The sequence below is a fragment of the Alosa sapidissima genome, chromosome 5 (genome assembly GCF_018492685.1).
Source record: "Alosa sapidissima isolate fAloSap1 chromosome 5, fAloSap1.pri, whole genome shotgun sequence".
In the NCBI taxonomy this organism is placed as follows: domain Eukaryota; kingdom Metazoa; phylum Chordata; class Actinopteri; order Clupeiformes; family Clupeidae; genus Alosa; species Alosa sapidissima.
Window position 1 is genome coordinate 12,546,693 of NC_055961.1, and position 19,177 is coordinate 12,565,869.

A 19,177-nucleotide genomic window follows, 5' to 3' on the forward strand; every position below is an offset into this window, starting at 1 on the left:
GTTCCCCCTTCACTGTAAAGCGCCTTTGGTGCCTTGAAAATCTCTATATAAATGCAATATGTGTTGTTGTGTGCAGTAGTTCTACAGATATATCACAATAGCTAGAGAAATAAGGGCACAGATCAGACAGGGCTGTAAATGTCATAAGATTTATTATGAATCTTCATTGCTTTTTATTAATGTAGTATATGTTTTCTTGTTGTTACTTTCATGATTGTTATTCTTTTTAAACATAGTGGACAATTAGATCTAAATGCAGCCCAAAATGTACAGGCAATATATAACTTAAACTTTCTCCATAGGGAAAAACGCACAGTTTTTATATATAATATCAATGTAGGATGAGGTCTAGAGGTCCCCACATATCATACCATAGTACATGGTCCCAGAAAAAATAATAAGGAAATTAATACAAATCACAAATCAATATCTGAATGGAAAGAATTGCAATCTACATGCAACAGTAAAAAACAGGCAACAGTATAATCTTAATTATACATACACATATGTGAATGCGTGCATATACCCACATGTATACATACATACACATATTTAAAAAAAAGAAAAAACCCTCACAAATAAATTTCACAGACATTACATTTTCTTTCTTTTACAGAGTATGGAAAACATGGTCTTTCTATACACTCACACATACACACACATACATACACACACACACACACTAACACACAATCCTTGCAGTAATGGAGGTGGGGTAGTGTGGGGTGGCCTTAAGTGGGGTGTCACAGTGTTAAGGTTCAACCCAGAGCCTGATACGACGCCACACCGCCGCGCGCCGCGCGCATGCTACATCAGCGTCGCTGCACCCACTGCAACGAAAGAGGGCGCACTCCTCAGCCGGCATGAGCACTCCCAAATCACCCTCTCCGGAGAACAAAGGATTAGAAGAACAAAAAAAAGAACACACTAAGTACCAGAAACCAGCACCTATATGTGTGATCACAAGCTACTGACTAATGTCAGGGCTAGCGGTCTAGATGGTAAGATCGGTGTTGCTGAAGTACCCATAACAAGCTCTACGTCTCTAGGATGCAGACGGGGAACACAACCCTGGTAAAGTAAACTCAACAGTCACAGTCAGAATGAATAGGTTAAACATTATGAGCACATATACACAGTCCACTATTTGACGGCATTTCATCGTCCAGTTCGAACTCACTTCTTCATCCAAATGCACACGACCCAAACCAGACGTCAACAGAAAGAAAAGACATACATACGCACAATAAAAACTACACCAGGATCAGTCACTGAGAAATATAAGAGACATGTTAACTCAACTTATTAACTCACACATATGTTGTAGTCAATGGCAACCAAATCAACTGCTTAGGACCATTCTGGGTTTTGTGCCAACATGACTAAGATGAACAGCACTAATGTGGGCATGTTCAACATACTCTGGGTTCTAATTTGAAGTTGCTAAGTTGTGGTCTCTCCTATGAATTCCAAGTGAAGCATGTGATTTAATTGACATGGTGACCAATCTGTCACCATCAAGCTTGGTGACTACTAACTGCTAAAACCGTGGTGGCACATGTGTAGTGTTTCCCGGACATTCAGTTTCTCTTTGTGGACACCAGAGGGCAGACTTGGGCTATACTCCTCCCTATCTGAGGCACTTCAAGGATCTTAGTGTCCAGGTTTGCGTGTATGTCTTGTTACACACAGCCAAGATGAGGTTGCACTCTGAATATCAGCATCCCAGAGACAAGAGTCCAGCTCTGGCCTTGATCTGGCCCTGATCCATCGTGGACTCAGCTCCCGTCTACATCAGGAATTAATTCCTTAATTGATCGCAGTGTATCTTCTTTTTCACTGGGACAAACATTTCATAAGGACCACGGCCAGTAAGCCAAAACCAAAACTACTGTCTAGGGCAGGACAGATCAACAATGTAATTTTGCTGAGGACACTTGTGGGTAAAAGCAGTTCAGTGTTTATTGAGCTTCAGAAAGACTTCCAGCTCCCCAGCTCTGCCATGACGACGGTGATGCTGCCTTGACATTAAAGCCTGGCATTCCAGTCATGCCAAGGAGCCACCACCGGGCTCTCACAGAGAGAGGGTTTGTCAGTGTGTGTGTGTGCGTGCGTGTGTGCTTGTGGGTGTGTGTGTCTGAGAGTGTGTGTGTGTGTGTGTGTGTGTGCGCGCGCGTGTGTGCTTGTGGGTGTGTGTGTCTGAGAGTGTGTGTGTGTGTGTGTGTGTGTGCGCGTGTGTGCTTGTGGGTGTGTGTGTGTGTGTGTCTGAGAGTGTGTGTGTTTGAGGAAGGGGATTATGCCTTGGAGACGTGAATTGTGGGCATCTTTGTAAGTACAGTTAAAAAAATAACACACACACACACACACACACACACACACAGAGAGGACATAACAACAAAAAAATCAACATGTAAAACAAACACAAACATGACAAAGCCAAAAGGGACACATTTTCCACTCTACAAGTCCATGACTAAGTGCATATGACTGAGATCATTGAAGGTCTAGATTTTAAACAAGCTAGGACCCACAGCGTGCACTCACTCGGACAGTAACATCAGGTGAACATGGAAGTCTGGAGATGCATGGTTTCATTCAAAACTGGAGGACGTGAGCTATGAGGAAGCATCCTAGAGAGTGGGTTGGGTCCTGCTCTGATCCGGCCCAGATCAGGTTATGTTTCCGGGTTTGACTCTGAGGTCTGTCAGTGCCACCACGGCCACCACTGCACACCACACCCATTCATCACCCAATCGCTGTCTCAGTCAAACAACACTCATTCACTTGCTCGTTTTTTTTGTTTGTTTGTTAGTTTGTTTTCAGGCCAGCTTGAGCGTACTGACGGGAAACTGAGGCACGGTCACCATAGTCACTGGGTTGAGGACAGTCTGTCCCACCAGCTGCGGGTGGTGGTGGGCCACCACTGCTGTGGGCTTGCCCACTACCGTCGCGGCCGCCTGCGGCCCGGTCACCGGCACTGCCCCGTTGACGATGGGCGCGTGGCTCGGGTGGTGGGCGGCGGTAAGCGCGTGGGCGATGTGGCCCACCACGGCCGGCTGCGACACGGCCACCGACTGCGGGTAGAGTGCGGGCAGGTGCTGGCTCAGGTGCGCCACGGGGTGCACGGTGATGTGTCCGATAGGCTGACCCACGGTGGGTCCGGCCTGGCCGGGGGCGCCTCCGGAGGGGGCTATGTGGGCGAGGTGCTTGGAGCCAGCCGGGAGGACGTGGTTGACCGCCTGGATGACCGAGGCGTGGGACATGGAGGCGTGGGCGATGACGGTGGTCTGCTGCGGGTGCTGCTGGGGCACCACCAGGTGGGTGGTGGTGGTGGAGACGGGCACAGAGGGCAGGGGCGCCGGCGCGATGGCCTGGGGCGTCACCAGCGCCTGGGGCTGCGAGGACGAGGACGAGACGGAGACCGTGACGGCGCTGGGCAGGGTCGAGACCGTCACGGCAGCCGCGGCCAGCTTGTGCGGGTGAATGGTGAGATGCTGCGGGGGCAGCTGCAGCTGTGCTGGGAGGAGCGAGGCCGGTGCCATGGCTGGCCGCGGGTCAGAGGAGAGGGGCGCGTGCGGGAGTTTGGGGAGGGCAGTGGAGGGGGCCAATGGCATGTCGCTGTCCACATCTTGGTCGAAGTTGTCCTCTCCTTCTGTAAAATGAGACCGGAGTATGAGTGACAGACTAGTGACAAGAAGACATCAATCACGTATGATCACGTATCTATATGATCAAGTGTGTGTGTGTGTGTGAGTAGAGTAGTAATGCATTGTTTGAGGTATAGGTATATAGTTTGCCACAGTTTATTTTATATGTGCTCAGCGGCCAGTAGAGTGACAGTTTAAGTTGCAGACCTCAATTCTAATCCAATACACTTTCTGTCAAATTCAGCAAATTGCTTCTCCCTGTCCTCCAGCTGTCCAAAGTGAGCACTTAAACTAAACTGGACATCTAGTCCTAGCTGTACGAACAGGACCAAGTCATACACAACTCCAGAGTTCAGCTAATGGCCTTACACCAAACAACTTTGACAAGATTTGGGAAAGATTCTTGAAAGATTGGAGTCTTTTGAGTATAGCATGAATGGGGGGGGGGGGGGGGCATTAGTTAAAAGACTCCAATCTTTCAAGAATCTTTCCCAAATCTTGTCAAAGTTGTTTGGTGTAAGGATCGCATAAGTTGTGCTTGTGAGAATGTAATTTGAGTGTGTGTGTGTGTGTGTGTGTAATTTGTATTGACGTGTGTATGTATGTGTTTGTGTGTGTATGTGTGTTGTCTGTATTGTCATATGTGTGTGTGTGTGTGTGTGTGTGTGTGTGTGTGTGTGTGTGTGTGTCTGCACCACTGTGCTTGTGTGTGAGCTTGTCCACGTGTCCTGCTACCTGAGGCAGTAGAGGTGGACGCCTGGTCATCCTCAGGCTGCACGGTCTGGCGGAGTAGGCGGTCGATCTCCAGCATGTCCATGCTCTGGCCCAGCTCGTTCTTGAGCTCGGCTAGCCTCTGCTGCGTGGCGATCTTCTCCCGGGCCAGCCTCTCCATCTCGTGCTCGTACTCCTTCTCCTTGCGCTTCAGCGTCTGCGGTGGACACAAGAGGCACAGGTGCCGCCCAGCACATTCATCATCCGCCTCGTCTCAACACACACACTCACAAAACCTCAACTACATGGTGACCAGGTATCCTTGTGATGCATGTTAAGACCTTTGAGTATCTAGAGATTTAACAGCATAATCTGTATTAATTAATAAAAACAGTCATATTTTATCAGCTTTCCAGTCTTGCCTCTGTGGTATGCACATCTGCAATACATCGGAGGTATTATTCCAAAGTGTACAGTGTGTTAAGAATAAATGTTAATGTTAAGTGTTAAGAATTAATGTGTGAATAAGATATAATACACCATGTTGATATATGTGGTTACCATCTATCAAAAATGTATATTATCGCGTATGTGTGTGTGTTTGTGTTTTCCTGGTCACAACAGCACATAACCTCATAGCCTTTCCTCTCCTCTCCTCTAAAACTCTCTGCCAGTTCTTTCAGTCTGTTCATTCCACTGCCCTGGTTCATCATTGACTCCAGTTGTAGCCCTTCTGATTTCTTGGAACTCGGAGCTTTTGCAACAGAGGTGGGCGGCTCCTAGCAGGACTGAACGCACAGCGGTTTCCCGCTATAAGCCAATCGCTGCCCTCAAAATCCCTGCTGGACTGCCCTCATCAGCTGACATGGACAACATTCCTGTAAAAACCCGACCGGTTCGTGCGGGTGTGTAAGTAGGAAATCACCGTGTGTGTGTGTGTGTGTGTTTGCATGCACACACATACACAACAGAGTGAAAACAAGAACACTAGCATGACTTCCTCATTTTTGTCACAGCCTGGTTTGTAGGAACCTGTGAAGTCAGGATGAGATAGTGAAGAGCCCTCACAAAAGGGCACACTGAACAGAAAAACAAGTGAGTGAGACAGAGAGTGTGTTTGTGTGTTTGTGTGTGTGTGTGTGAGTGAGTGAGTGAGTGAGTGAGTGAGTGAGTGAGTGAGTGAGTGAGTGAGTGAGAGAGAGAGAGATAAATAGTGACAGGAGGAAGAACAACAAGAAGAATGTGATAAAAGTCAAATGTCTTGTGTCAATATCCATACATGGAATACTAGGAAAGTTTGACATGACTGAGGAGGAGAAAATGTAAAGGGGATCTGAGAAACGGTGAGCAACAGTAGGAAGTACGTGGGAAAACAAGAGAGAGAGAGAGAGAGAGAGAGAGAGAGAGAGAGAGAGAGAGAGAGAGAGAGGGAGGAGGGTGGGAGGGAAAGAGCAAAGGCCCGAGTAGTCACGCAGGCAAATGGTTTGCTGACCCACTTTTTTGTCTCAGTCAGCTGACAAAGGATCACCAAAACAGGCAACCAGGCCAAGACTTTTAATGGTTTGGGAACAGAGGGATTACACAGCTCTTGAAAAGCATGAGAGTGTGTGTGTGCAGACGGGAAAGGAGTGTATATGACAAATAACAGAGGAGGGGGGTTTCCAACTAGAAACAACAAGCTGAACAGAGAGAAAGAGTGACAGAGAGAAAAATGATCTAAGTATCTGGTCCAACAGAAAGACAGACATGTTGGAATGAATCAAAACCAAATTCAAAACCTTCAAGGAGAAAGAGAAGGAGTTAAGCAAGCAAGAGAGAGAGAGAGAGAGAGAGAGAGAGAGAGAGAGAGAGAGAGAATGCATGAGATGGAGCAAGAGAGAGGGAGAGAGGAGGAAGGATAGAGAGAGGGAGGGAGGGGGGAGTTTGGAGCATTAAAGCCTCTGGGCCACGTGGTTTCAGGAAAAGACGCGTCCAGAGAGCAAAGCTGTTTACACCCCCATCTGTCAGAGCACAGAGCATGTGATAGTGTCCACACACGCCGACACGGCGGTTCCCAGTTTCCTCCCCAGCCCCTCCTCCACCCTCCCCTGCGCAACTCTGCCTCAGCCAGTGAGCGACGGGGAGCCATCGGGGCTAAACTCGGGCAGGCGGGGAGGAGCTCCGACAGCGTGCTGCTGCAGCGGCCACACAGAGAGAGACAGAGCGAGAGGAGGGAGGAGAGTTGGGACAGAGAGAGACAGAGCGAGAGGAGGGGGGAGAGTTGGGACAGAGAGAGACAGAGCGAGAGGAGGGAGAGACAGGGAGAAGCAGGGAGGGGGGGGGGGCCCGCCACTGCATGTGGTACAGTCTGGATGTGTGACATTTGCGCGCGCATGTGTGTGTGTGTTATGGACTCTGTGCGTGTGTGTGTGTGTAAGTAAGAGAGGAGAGGAGGGAGGAGATTTAGAACAGGGGGAGGCAGGGAGGGGGACTGGCACAGTCTGGATGTGTGACATTTCAGCATGCATGTGTGTGTGTGTGTTTGTGTTATGGACTGTGTGCGTGTTTATGTGTGTGGTTGTGTGTGGTTGTGTGTGTGTGTGTGTGTGTGTGTGTTTGTGTGGAGACTGAGAGAAAGAGACAGAGAGAGATATTATATAACACATATATATGAATATAAATATAGCTCGATAACAAGAGTGGATCGAGGGCAGTACTGGCATGTGGCCCTTGGAGTCTTGATCCAGGATTAGAGAATGAGACCGCGGCCGGCGCTGCTTCTGTCTGGCCAGACGATCCTACCCAAGAGCCCCTCCGACGGCAGGCAGGGCAGCCATGCATGGGCAGAATAAGGCGTACCACTCCTGGCCCTCCCTGCCCCTGAACCCCCCCCCCCCCCCCCCCCCCCCCCGAGCCAGCTACATGCCCCGTGGCCTGCTTCGCTCCACCACCAGCTGACGTAACCACTGAAGGCCTGGTGCGTCTTCTGTTCTCTGTTCTACACGTCCAGTGTGAAAATGTGCAGCTCAACAGCAATGCAATGTTACATTTATTCTGTGTACATGTCCATATTTCTATATTTGGAGGTGTCTGATAAAAGAAAGTGTGTCTGGTTTTGGGAAGTGCAAAATAGTGGCATGGTTATTACCTCCAGGTGTGAAGATGGAAGATACAGTTCAACTGAACTGTGTTATGAAAAGCACATCCTTTTTTTGTAACTTCTTGTTACCTCTATGATAAACAACATTTTTACATCTAATCTGCAGCGTTGGAAATGTCAGCTCTTGACAAAAGAATGTTGTTGACCTCAACACGTAGAAAAACTCATAAAGACAAATATGCAGTGAGGAAGACAGGAGATGCTTCTGTGATGAGACATGATGGCAACACCATAAACAAACAACCTACAAGGCCTACAAGTACACAACTTCCTTTTTGGCCTGATACACAAGCTGGAAAATAATAGGATGGCAAGTGGAAAGGACAGTCCTGGACTGTTCAGCCCTTTTGTTTGAGGAACATGAAACTACACTGCAGAATCCCTCAGGGTGTCACCACGGCAACAGCTGGAACCCACCACAGTTACCCTAGCAACTGCACAAGGAAGGAAGCATGCGCCGGTGTGAGAAGGTGTAATAGAATCTAATGGGTTGGTCTGATTGGATTACACACAGACCTCCAGTGTTTTCCAGTCTAGTGCTCACTGCTTTCTCCTCCCCTCCCCCTTGGCCTCACACACACACACACACACACACACGCACACACACGCACACACACACACGCACACACACACACACGGCCAAGATACCAAGACTCTCAGGACAGAGGTAAACATACTCTAGAACCTAAAGAAAGGCATCTTATGCTTTAGGAGCTTGTCCATTCTAATTTCACATTGCAACCGTGAATAAACGCTCTTATATCACAGCTGTCCAGCTACGGATTTTATTTCTTGGATTATTAAACGGATTCTTATTTCCTCGTAGTGCTGATAACACAAACTAGACTTTAGGAGAGATAGAACTGGTTAAGGGTTTATAGCGCAAAACTTATTCGGTATTTCAAGTCACATCATGAAAAGACACACACACACACAGAGCGGTCAGCGGTCAAACACTACTTCATATTTCCCCGATCTTCTATAAATGCTGCTACACGGCTCTCTGTGCATGCTGTACATTACAATGGATGATGTTATGTCAGGCTATTACGATGTTGTCAGGCTATTCCATCAATCGAAGAGATTTGTCTCCTGACCTGACTAGCAGACTACCCTCTTTGTGCCCTAATTTGGATGCATTACAGTGGCATTAATGGCTCTCAACAGTCAATAACAATGTGTCCAATCTCAACACGGCTCTCATTTCACGTAGTGAATGCGAGTTAAATGGCAAGTGTGCTTGAAAGCCTGATTGGGCTACACTTGTATTACCTGGAAATCAGAGTCTCATAAGGCACCCCTCTGCAGACAGACACCCTTCATGCCTCATGATTCTAACATCAACCACTGTTTCATTTCTCTCCATCAAAAGCAGACTCCCTTTTTGAGAAAGGTAAGTGATTTAATCATGAAACTGAGTAAGGAGGGTTGAAACGAGCAAGTCGACCACAGGCTGAACCCAGTCGGTGGGGTCACGCATTCGAATGAGAGGGGGGAGGGGGGGATGGACTTCCTGTAGGCACGCTATCCACCAGCATCCCCAAACAGTCTCCATGGTTACAGAAAACTGAAAGGACAGGTTAATGTGAAAAGAGGGGGAGGGTGTATAAGATGCATGCAAACCCCAGGCAGGATTTCTAGCCCAACTCCCTCTCACTTTCTTCATCAGCCAGTTATAATCTCAAACTGGAGCAACCGTACAACTGGCTGCTATTTTCAACACGATAAAATGGAAAACAAGGATACAAGGAAGTTTATTGTCACATGCATATAGTTACTGGAATTAAGAAATGCAGTGAAATTATGTCTGGTGTCAGCCTATTTGTGCATTAATGGGGGGGGGGGGGGTAAAAAGTGCAGTAGAAGAGGGGTTTAGTAGATTAAGTGGCAAGGGCTGCATAAAAAAGGTGGGGGAGGATTGGGATTGGGTGGGGGGCACCAACAAGGAGGAACTTCCCTCAGATTTCCATTACCCCCCCCCCAACTACCACGCACTCTTTTTATTTAGTGAAACTTTTTTCCCTCCATACGCATGTATCTTTCTCCTTCTATGTCTCTTCTCTTCCCTCGTTCCTTCGTCCAACTCCCTTTCTCCCTCCCTCCCTTTTCTTAGTTTCCAGCGGCCGCGTCACTGGGCATGCTCGGAGTAGGGGTGTGCTCTGTCTGGTATGCACGCAGTGAGACAGGGTGAGGGAGGGAGGGAGAGAGGGAGAGAGGGAGGGAGGGAGGGAGGGAGCGGAAAGCAGAGCAGAGTGGAGGCGGGACCTAGAGTGTGGAAGGAAGGAAGGAGGGGGGGGAGGGGTGACGTCACTGTGCTCGCGCTCGCCATGTGCTCCCAGCTCACGTGGACTAAGCACCGCACAGAGACGGAGAGCGAGCGGAGGGAGCGAGGGAGCGGAGGCAGAGGAGGGGGAGGGGGAGAGAAAGAAAGAAAGAGACGACGAGCGCACGAGGGAGGAAGACGGAGAGCAAAGAGTGAAAAGCGGCGGCGGGCGGGAGCAGAGGGAGGAGGAGGAGGAGGAGGAGGAAGAGGAGGGAGAGAAATCTCAGCAGCAGAGGGGAGCAGCTACACAAGGGCTGCAGTTAGCAGAGAAGTGAGTGTCAGACAAATTCCACAGGGTTGTACTCATTCTCAAACCACACGATCTCATGCCTCATATGAGGGCCAGTCATCAGTGACTAGTGAGATCTGCTTCTGATCTTCTGATTTAAGTCTGCATTTTGACCACACCAACCAATTTTTCTTTTTGAAAAATATACTGTATAAAAAAAGGAGTTTTTCCAATTACAAGTATGATTATGGCTTGGTTATGGTGAGCATTAACTATATCTAATATGGGACAAAATGACAGGACATGACTGTACTGTACAGGAGAACATGTGATGACAAATGCTGACTTAAAATACAAATAGAGTGTAACCTCTTCAGAGAGGGTTTTTATTGCAGATCGCCCAGGTCGCAGAGACACACACCAGGCTTCTAGCTCTGCATGTGCAGGTGTGCGAGAACAAAAACTAGGCAAAAAGTTAAGAGAACCAGGACAAGAAGAAGAGTCACACACCTGACTGGCTGGATCTTGCAGGCTTGGCTTGCTAACTATTATATACACACACACTGGCTTAAGGGTGTCATTCTCATGTCATGGTTTTCAACTATTTCATCGTCTATTTAGTCTGAAGCACACATGAAGAAAACACTTCGAGTTCAAGTTCACTCCATGGCTACAGAGTCTGATCATATTCTCCAAGCAGTCAGCCTTCGAAGAAAACTCACAACGCTACACTCCACACAATGACCACAAACATCGATAGATGTAGACAAAACAATTCCACACGGCCAGACACAAAAAAAAAAGGAAAAAAGGACTACGACATCGTTCACAGAGGATCAACGTTTCAGTACTTCCACTCTGCTAACTCTTTGGTTCCTTTTGCAGTTGCAGTAGCAGTAATAAACATCAACGCAGTGTTCAACACAAAGGCCTCCGTTTCGTGGTCTGCCGAGCCAGACTGAACCAAGATGGCTGCTGCGCTGAACTGCACTGGCTTACCTGAATGTAACGCAAGGCGCTCCGCAGCACACTGAGGTTGGAGGTCTTCTTTTCGTCCACGTTTGGAACGTTCCGTTTCAAGGTCTCAAAGCACTCTTTGAGATGTGCTCGTCTAGTGTGTAAAGACAGCGTGACAAAGAAGGATGAGTAACTGGACGCCTCCAAATTCTCGATTTCCAGCATCAACAGATCTCTAAAAAAAACTTCATTTAAAGAGACTGTCTGTATGCATCAATTTGCCACTTTTTGAAGCATGATTTTACAAGCAACAACTACTGTCATCAACTTCAAAATAATTAATAATCGTGGTATTATGGTCATGTGAAAGTGAAAGATAGACACACCGATTATTCCAACTAGGCACCTACTGTAGGCTATGCACTATGCAGTTCTGTTGGTCAGGTTGTCCAGGACCATCACTCAGAAATATAAAAATGCTTTCACAGCCAACAACAGACATTGCCAACTATATTGCCGAGAGATAAGTTAGAATGCTAGCAACAGTGTCAACTGTGATGATGTTGGTGTTTGTAGGGATTTTTTTATGCCTTTTCAGTAGTTAGACTGCTAGTTTTCAACCAATACTCCTTCCTGCTGCTGTAACATCCTCAGCGAGTGTAACATACTCAAAAATACCATTTCTACATAAGGAGATGGGAAGCAGATAACTATACGGAGCATTTTTCACCTACCTGTTCTTTTCCAACTTATTGTGCACCTCCCTAGTCCCCGCTCTGCAAACATTAAAGAAGAAAGAAACATTAGATTCATATTTAAACATGTCATTTTCATACAGTGGCTCTTGTGACAATAAAGACTGAACCATGTAGCTCATTTCACAGGCATTGTGAAACTATTGGGTTGTACTTTATCTAACAAGTCAGCCACAGACAACTGAGTCTATGAAAACATACCATTCATCACCAATACTACTTTCTCAGTAGGAAAAAAACCATCCTTCTCTTTACACTACGGCTTGTATACAAAGCTTGCATGGGGCTAGTCAATGTGCTATGGGTCACTCCGTGTCAAATCAGACTGAATCCAGGGAAATGGTTGCCATGCCGTCTCAGACTTTGCGAAAAGTCTGTCTAAATAATGTTTAGGTCCCAAAACTCACACCTGTAAAATTATTTTTGTTCAATTCCATGTTTTCATATTTCTGCGCCCCTGATTCTTTTAGTTGTTACACTCCCGCCACTTCTTAGGGGCCGTTTATACGAGAACGATTGCGAAGGAAGACGACAAAATATTTCATCATAAGTGCCTTTCGTTTACACGGCGACCCCGCCATCGGGGCTTGAAGACGCAAAAATCTGAAGACTCCTTCCAGAGTGTAGAGTTTTGAAGATGACCCGGGTTGCGTCTCCGTCTAGACGGCTAAACCAAAGATCCTTGATTACCTCTCTGGCGAAACTGTCAAATTAGAATGTCTGCGCGTGACGCCGCTTCTGCGTCTTCTCTTTTCATCGTCACCGTATAAACGTAGCCTCAGATAATGTTTTTCAGGCTGTAAATAATATCAAAGGCTAAACAATATGAAGGTAGAAAAAAAATACGAAGATTTGAACAGAAATATTTGACGGGCCTTATCGAATCTTATCTGAGTTGACGATGAATGACCCATATGTGACTCATATTGTGACAGACTTCTGTTTAAGTTCTCCCATATGTTAACAAAACAATAACCCATGAAGAGATGACCGCTTTAGTTACTGTATTAAACTAATTATGCACTATTAAACTATATGCACAGATAAATATACTCCTTCCACTCTTTTAGGCCACTGGCACCTGAGAGAATAACAGCACTCACCCGCCAGGTCTTCTCTTCCCATCCAGGCCCCTCACATCCTCCAGCGAGGCGCCGTTGGGTCGCACCGTCATCTGGCCCGGCTGGGCATGGGGCTGTGTGAGGGTCGGCTGGGGAAGTAGGGCGTGCTGGGGGGCGGCGATGATGGGGCCGGTGTAGGGCTGCAGCAGCTGGGCAGGCTGACCGTGTGGGGCAGGAGGAGGGGGCGGCTGGGGGTTTGGCGGCAGTTGCTGCTGCTGTTGTTTGGGGCTGGTTCCTGTCTGGGGCAGGATGCTGGCCTCGGTCTTCACGGCGGCCACCAGATGCCGTTGGCGTGGCGGCGACGGACTATCCTTCCCTCCCGGCGCGGCACCGACCGCCACTGCCGCCGCTGTGGACGAGGGGCTGCTGAGGAGCGGAGCGGGCTGCGGGGACAGCGCCGTGGCAACAGGGGCCACCACCGGCACAGGGCCCACCGCGTGCAGGTGTGGGGGTGCGCCGGCGGCAGTGACAGTGACAGCGGGGTGAGTCTGGGGCGCAGCGTTGGCCTGCACCATGGGGATGGGGATGACCGTGATGGGCATGGAGGCCTGCATGGGGGGGAGGTGGGTCTGATGCTGGTGCTGATGCTGGTGGAGCCGCTGCGTCTCCACGCCCCAGCTCACATGGTTCACCTGCATGGGCGCGGGCATCAGCGACGGACCCATCTCGGCCGCCCGCCGCAGCTGCTGCTGTTGCTGTTGCTGCTGCTGCTGCTCAGCCTCCCGGGCGGCGAGGGCATTTTCTCGCTTCTCCTCCTCCTCTGCGGGATTTGGAGAGACAACAGGAGATTAAAGGTGACAACTCCAAACACAACACTGACACAGAATACAAGGAAAAGAATATTCATTGGGAATTTTGTCCTTTAAAATCAGTTTCTGCATCCTGAAAATGTCAGGAAATGTATACCTATGGGTTTTAGATGTAACAAGCTATTATAAAGCACACTCTTGTAAAGATGGCATGACTTGGTTCACTGCCAGGCCTGACAAAACCAGATGCACTCTGATAACAAGGTAACAAGGACAGAGGAGAACCACTTTGTCCATCCTTTAAAAGTGTGCCCCCCCCCCCCCCCCTCCAAAGTAATATCTGGTTTTAGAGGTTAAAATGCAAAAAACTGCAATGCAGACGAGACTTGCTCATCCCAGCTCTGGGAGACTGGATCAGAGGCTTGCCCACTCGGTGTGTGTGTGTCTCTCTCTCTCTCTCTCTCTCTCACTCTGCAGAGCAGTCACGGGGAACACGTTCACCAAGCCACAACGACACACTTAGCGGCACCCTCGGACTGTTTGTCAGAAACAATCATGCTTCCCTCCCAAACCAGGACACCGCTCTGAGCTCAGCCAAGGTAGCTTGAACAGGGTGTGGAACTGAACTGATATTGCGGAGGCAAGCGCTCCGAGCTCCTTTTTGGCAACAAAAACTGCAACACTACTACTAGACATGTGTCAGTGCAGTGCTTCTGGCTTTAAACTAACAGGTCGGACCAGTCTAGTCACAGAGAGATTCAAAGCCACCATGCATCATTGTTTGGGCCAGGGCAGCAGCAGCAGGGTGGGTCTGAGTCACCTAAAGGGTTCTTTTTTTTGACCACTTCTCTCATCGTGATGGTTTTTTGTTTCTGCAACCCTCCCGTTCTTTGGCGCCTGCTGTCTCTTTAAGAGAGAAGCCCGGGGAAAGCAGCTGGCGTAGACCCAGACAATTTAGGGATGACATCACCCAGGAGCCAGCCGGCCACTGACACTGTGAGACGGTCAGTGTGTGTGTGTGTGTGTGTGTGTTTGTGTGTTAGGGGGTGAGGGGTGTGTTTTGGGGCGATCTCAGGACAAGAGACTCAAAGAGGCAATAGACACTAGTCTCGAGAGAAAGATGCAGTGGAATGCTGACCATGGGATGGGAGTTCACTTCACAGAAATGAGACCTGCAGAGATGTGTGTGCTTTGGTCAAAGATGCAACAAAACACATACAATTTCTGAAAACATCACCTGACAAATTAAGGCCAGTATTGTGACAACTGATGTTGCTGGAGACTCCCATTTGTGTAGCCACCCCTCTACACACACACACACAGACACACACACACTATCATAATGGAAGAGGGTGCACCAAGCACTTGTCAAACAGCTGTTAGTATGGACTTTATGTCATGAGATTTAAGGAACACATGCGATCTAGTCTGCAATACCATGGAGTACAATGACTCCCTATTTCTCGGGAAAGAGAAACCTGACAAACTTCAACAACCAGATGAACCAACCAACCTGCTGCATTCAAACACAACAAAAATATACTACTAACATGGTGTTTATGAGACGCCTTGTTTGGGCAATTTCTTAGTTCCGGATATAAGACAAGGCCAGAATTACACTTTTATGTAAAAACCACCACCAAAATACAACACCACTTGCAATCCTTTTTTAAAATCACAATGACACAGCACAAAATTCTAACAGTTAACCTGAACCGACTATAACCTTAACCTTGCATTGCACCCACACACACAACCCTGGGTCACATACAAAAATAAGTACCCTTTTCAAGCATGAAACTCCACACAGAGACTAGTCGGCATGTACAACTTTAAAGACTATAACTGCTGAATTTGCGTCAGACCATAAAGATAGCAGGGGATGTCATGCAATCCACAGACAGGGCACACATGCCCCATGTGTTCCTGACATATGACCAACAAAGAGAAATGCGCTGACAGGAAAAGTTCTGCATTGCATTAAGCTTACCACTGGGAGAGTTTTATCTTGACCGTGATTTCACAGCCAGTTACGGCAGCAGAGCGGGAAAATATGCCAATAGGCCAGAGGACAACCCTCTTACTAGACACACACACACACACACACACACACACACACACACACACACACACACACACAAAATATGTTCAGTCGTGAACACTATGCAGAAAATAACCACATTCTGAGTCTCAAACCCTTTGTCAAGGAACTATTTAAGAGACCTTTTGTACACATCATGGCCTACTGGGAATATGTTCTGCTAGGAGAAATGTTTGTAATCTAAAACATAACAGGACATGGACATCTGTCATGCCATGGCAATGGCTCTTCGGATCTCGACGCCATAACAGAAAACACACCTTCGGACAAAAGAAGTGACAAAGTCCATGCCGTAGGGAGACCTGGTAAAAACTTAACCAGCCCTGCTGACAATATGGAGGAGAGGTGGGGAATGGGCCTATTAGCCTATTACTTGCTAGACTTGCTTACAGATAAAACCAGCAGGTCATATTTGTAAACAGGTCACTAGACATTCTTACACTAGCGTGGGAGATATACTCTTCATAAGCCTGCTTTAACAAGTTAATCATGTTAGTTAGTTCGGGCAAAAGGCACCATTGTTTCAGAACCTTGACCCCTCTTGTACAACTCACAGGAGTCTGCACTCTAAGTATCTACCCAGACATGTACTGGTGAGGTAATCACTGTGGTTGTCGAGTAGACAAGTGAAGGCACTCGATAGGTCAATTGACAGGAACAAATAGTTATTGTAGGCGACAAATTACATGATAGCATAACTGCAAGTTGATACATTAAAACACCCTAGATATTATGAAATGTTTACTTTGTAGCTACCACAATGTCTTGCATGTTCATGTGTTAGGTAACAGGACATTCTTAATCCCTATTCTCCTTCAAAGCCCCATAAAAGTTTACTCAAATAACAGGAGAAACATTCTGGGAGTCCTCCACATTGATCTAAGGGTGGGTTTAGTAGTAGGGAAAAGGGAAGTGAGACTTTGGCTCCACTCTTCCATGCTGGAGCCTGAATATGCACAAAAATGTACATTATATAACTCCTGCATTGAAGGAGGAGGAGGAGGGGGGCCACTGCCCTACTTTTTCCCTCACTGTGACCTGCGCCAGTCGGTGGGCCGTCTCTAAAGGGGAGGAGGGAGTCTGGCGCGCACGTGGTCGATAAGGGCGGTCTTTATACACGCGGTATTTGCTGGGGGTGTGGATTATACTGACACGTCACCAGAGCATTGAAACAAAAAACCGTTGCCCAAATGTAGCGATTATCACGTCTTGTCGATTGGCTACAGAAAGGCCGAAGAAGATAGGTCCTTGAGGGACAAGCGTCTTTTCGACCTCAAAAAGGGAAACCGAAATACATAAAACAGCTCCAAATAGGCTACGACTTCTCTTGCCAAGTAGAAGCGGGAAGTAGGCTGGCCTCGAGTGTCATAAGATAGCAGCTCGCCAATATCAGGTCATTATGTAAAAAAGACTGTCGCGCTCTGCCACCGCCCTAAGGTCTTAGATACTTGGTTCTGCTCGCCAGAAACAATAAGCCTCGACCTTTAAATTATATTAGGCATGTAGCTACTTTAATTGCATTCAAATATCAAGATACTCGAAGAAAATTATGTAATCTTAACATAGTTTAAATGTGTGCATGGTGCGGGATAGTTCCACAAACAATGACCGGTCAGATTAGTTCTACAATCTTAATAGGCGCTTCTGGCGCGATACACCACTATCTGTCACGGAACGAATGTACCACCCACAGCGGAGCGCACATAGTAGCCGACTAAATATAGAATGGATTTAACCCGGAAACCGAGTTAGCGGAATGTACTACGCGCACACTGCAGAAATTAAATAATGCAAAGAATATATATTAAATAGACTCACAATCTGACCCACACAGACATACTACTCGGGTCTAGCATATCCTTTACATAGCCTACAGCAAAATGAATTCTAAAATAACCACCAACTGTTTCCATGCTCTGAACTAAATTGTTGAATTGAATCATTCCGAGACAAGCATCGACCAAATAAGTAGCCCAAATGATAAGTGGTTACCATTATGATACAATATAACCCCAACAGCCCGGCTGCCCGGTACCCCCGCCTTACCACGTGTAATCTGTTGTTGCTGGGCTTGCCATTCCAAATACCTGGCGGCTTCCAACAGTGTATCGATGCTCATCTCGCGCCCTATACCTCACGGTCGCTTTTACAAAATGCGAGCGAGTAAGTAGGTACAGGACCGCTTAATTGTTTATTCACTGCCGACGTTGCAATTGATCTGAAGAAAAATCCCAAATGCAATATCCGGATTACTTTCGTAAATCCTTAGACACACATTGATAGTCATGCAACAAGATGGCGATGTGAGTAACAGCAAACACAACACGACGAAAAGCATACCACTGAAGGGCCGCCCTCCACGTTTCTAACCCACCCTTTTTGGATTATCCTACTATAAACATTCAAAGTACGGCACGGGGTTTGAGAAGGATTGGAGTAGCATGACTCTTTATCTTTGGTAACCCCGATTTTTAACCGCGCTATCAGAGGGTATTTTTCTCCAGACTACATAGTATTTCTACTTATTATATTGACTGAATATTGATATATAATATTGCCTGTTGGTGAATTAAAGTAGTGTAGCCTATAAAAGGGCAATACAATCATTCTGGGTGACACTGTAGTTATAATTCAGCCAATAATCACTTACTGTTGAACCCAGGTTTTGTTTACAGTGGGAAATAAATAGGTTAGTGAGGCTGTGGTAACCACGATATGACCGAGAGAGCTGAATCTCTTAAGATCCAGTCTCCGGGTTTTATCGCCCTCTTATCCCGCAGTATATTTGCATCTGATTAAAATATGTCGATGCGAGAGAACCAATGAGCGTGGAGAACAACAAGGCATGGTGCCTGTCCACATGGGCACCCGCTAGTCCTGCTTATTTGCATGTGTAGAGGGTGGGCACAGCCCGCTGCCCAGGGACGCGTCAATCACAATGAAAAGGCGTCCTCTTGGTCACGCCCAAACGACGTTTTGAACAGAAAACAAAATAGACTATCGAGGCAGCGCACTTATTTTGTGCATAAAGGGAATTGTTGACCAATTTATTGCGGTAGGATATCATAAGAAGCCTGTCATTGTTCGTCTATTTGGGAAAGACTGCTAAAGCTATTTCGGATACAAACTGCAGGGCAGGGCACTGGGTTGTCCATGATGTTATAGTAAATATATGGCAAAGACTAGCCTACATGTCGTAATGATTTTCAAGCCAAATTGTCAAGGAGCTGCACTCTTGCGCAACTCAGGGCGCGGTGAGCAGAGGGTTGGAGTCGTGTTACAGTAGTAAGTTCCTTGTTCAGACAGCCTGCCCGCCCGCAGGTCTACTTCCGTGCTGGCGTACATTTGATTTGCGTCGATTAAAAACAACCCTCTTTTCATTGAATCATTAGGTCAGTGCTAATTCTGGTAAATTAGAAATTAATTCATAATATTGTTTTTAATA

At 47.2% G+C, this 19,177-nt stretch overlaps 1 protein-coding gene across 3 annotated transcripts; it reads right to left on the reverse strand.

The window, feature by feature from the left end:
• Positions 1–133: 133 nt before the first annotated feature.
• mntb (MAX network transcriptional repressor b) lies at positions 134–18,063 on the reverse strand. Of its 3 annotated transcripts, none has more exons than XM_042091125.1 (6): positions 17,779–18,063; positions 12,865–13,642; positions 11,741–11,782; positions 11,049–11,160; positions 4,380–4,575; positions 134–3,652 (listed from the first exon to the last, which is right to left on the reverse strand). In XM_042091125.1, the coding sequence occupies exons 1-6, from the start codon at positions 17,849–17,851 to the stop codon at positions 2,820–2,822; spliced, it is 2,034 nt and encodes a 677-aa protein (XP_041947059.1). In that variant the 5' UTR covers positions 17,852–18,063; the 3' UTR covers positions 134–2,819. The 3 variants fall into 3 exon arrangements, with proteins under 3 accessions (XP_041947059.1, XP_041947060.1, XP_041947061.1); XM_042091126.1 differs by having other exon boundaries at positions 4,383–4,575; positions 17,779–18,061; XM_042091127.1 differs by lacking the exon at positions 17,779–18,063 and adding an exon at positions 15,622–15,722.
• Between the last annotated feature and the right edge of the window lie 1,114 nt (positions 18,064–19,177).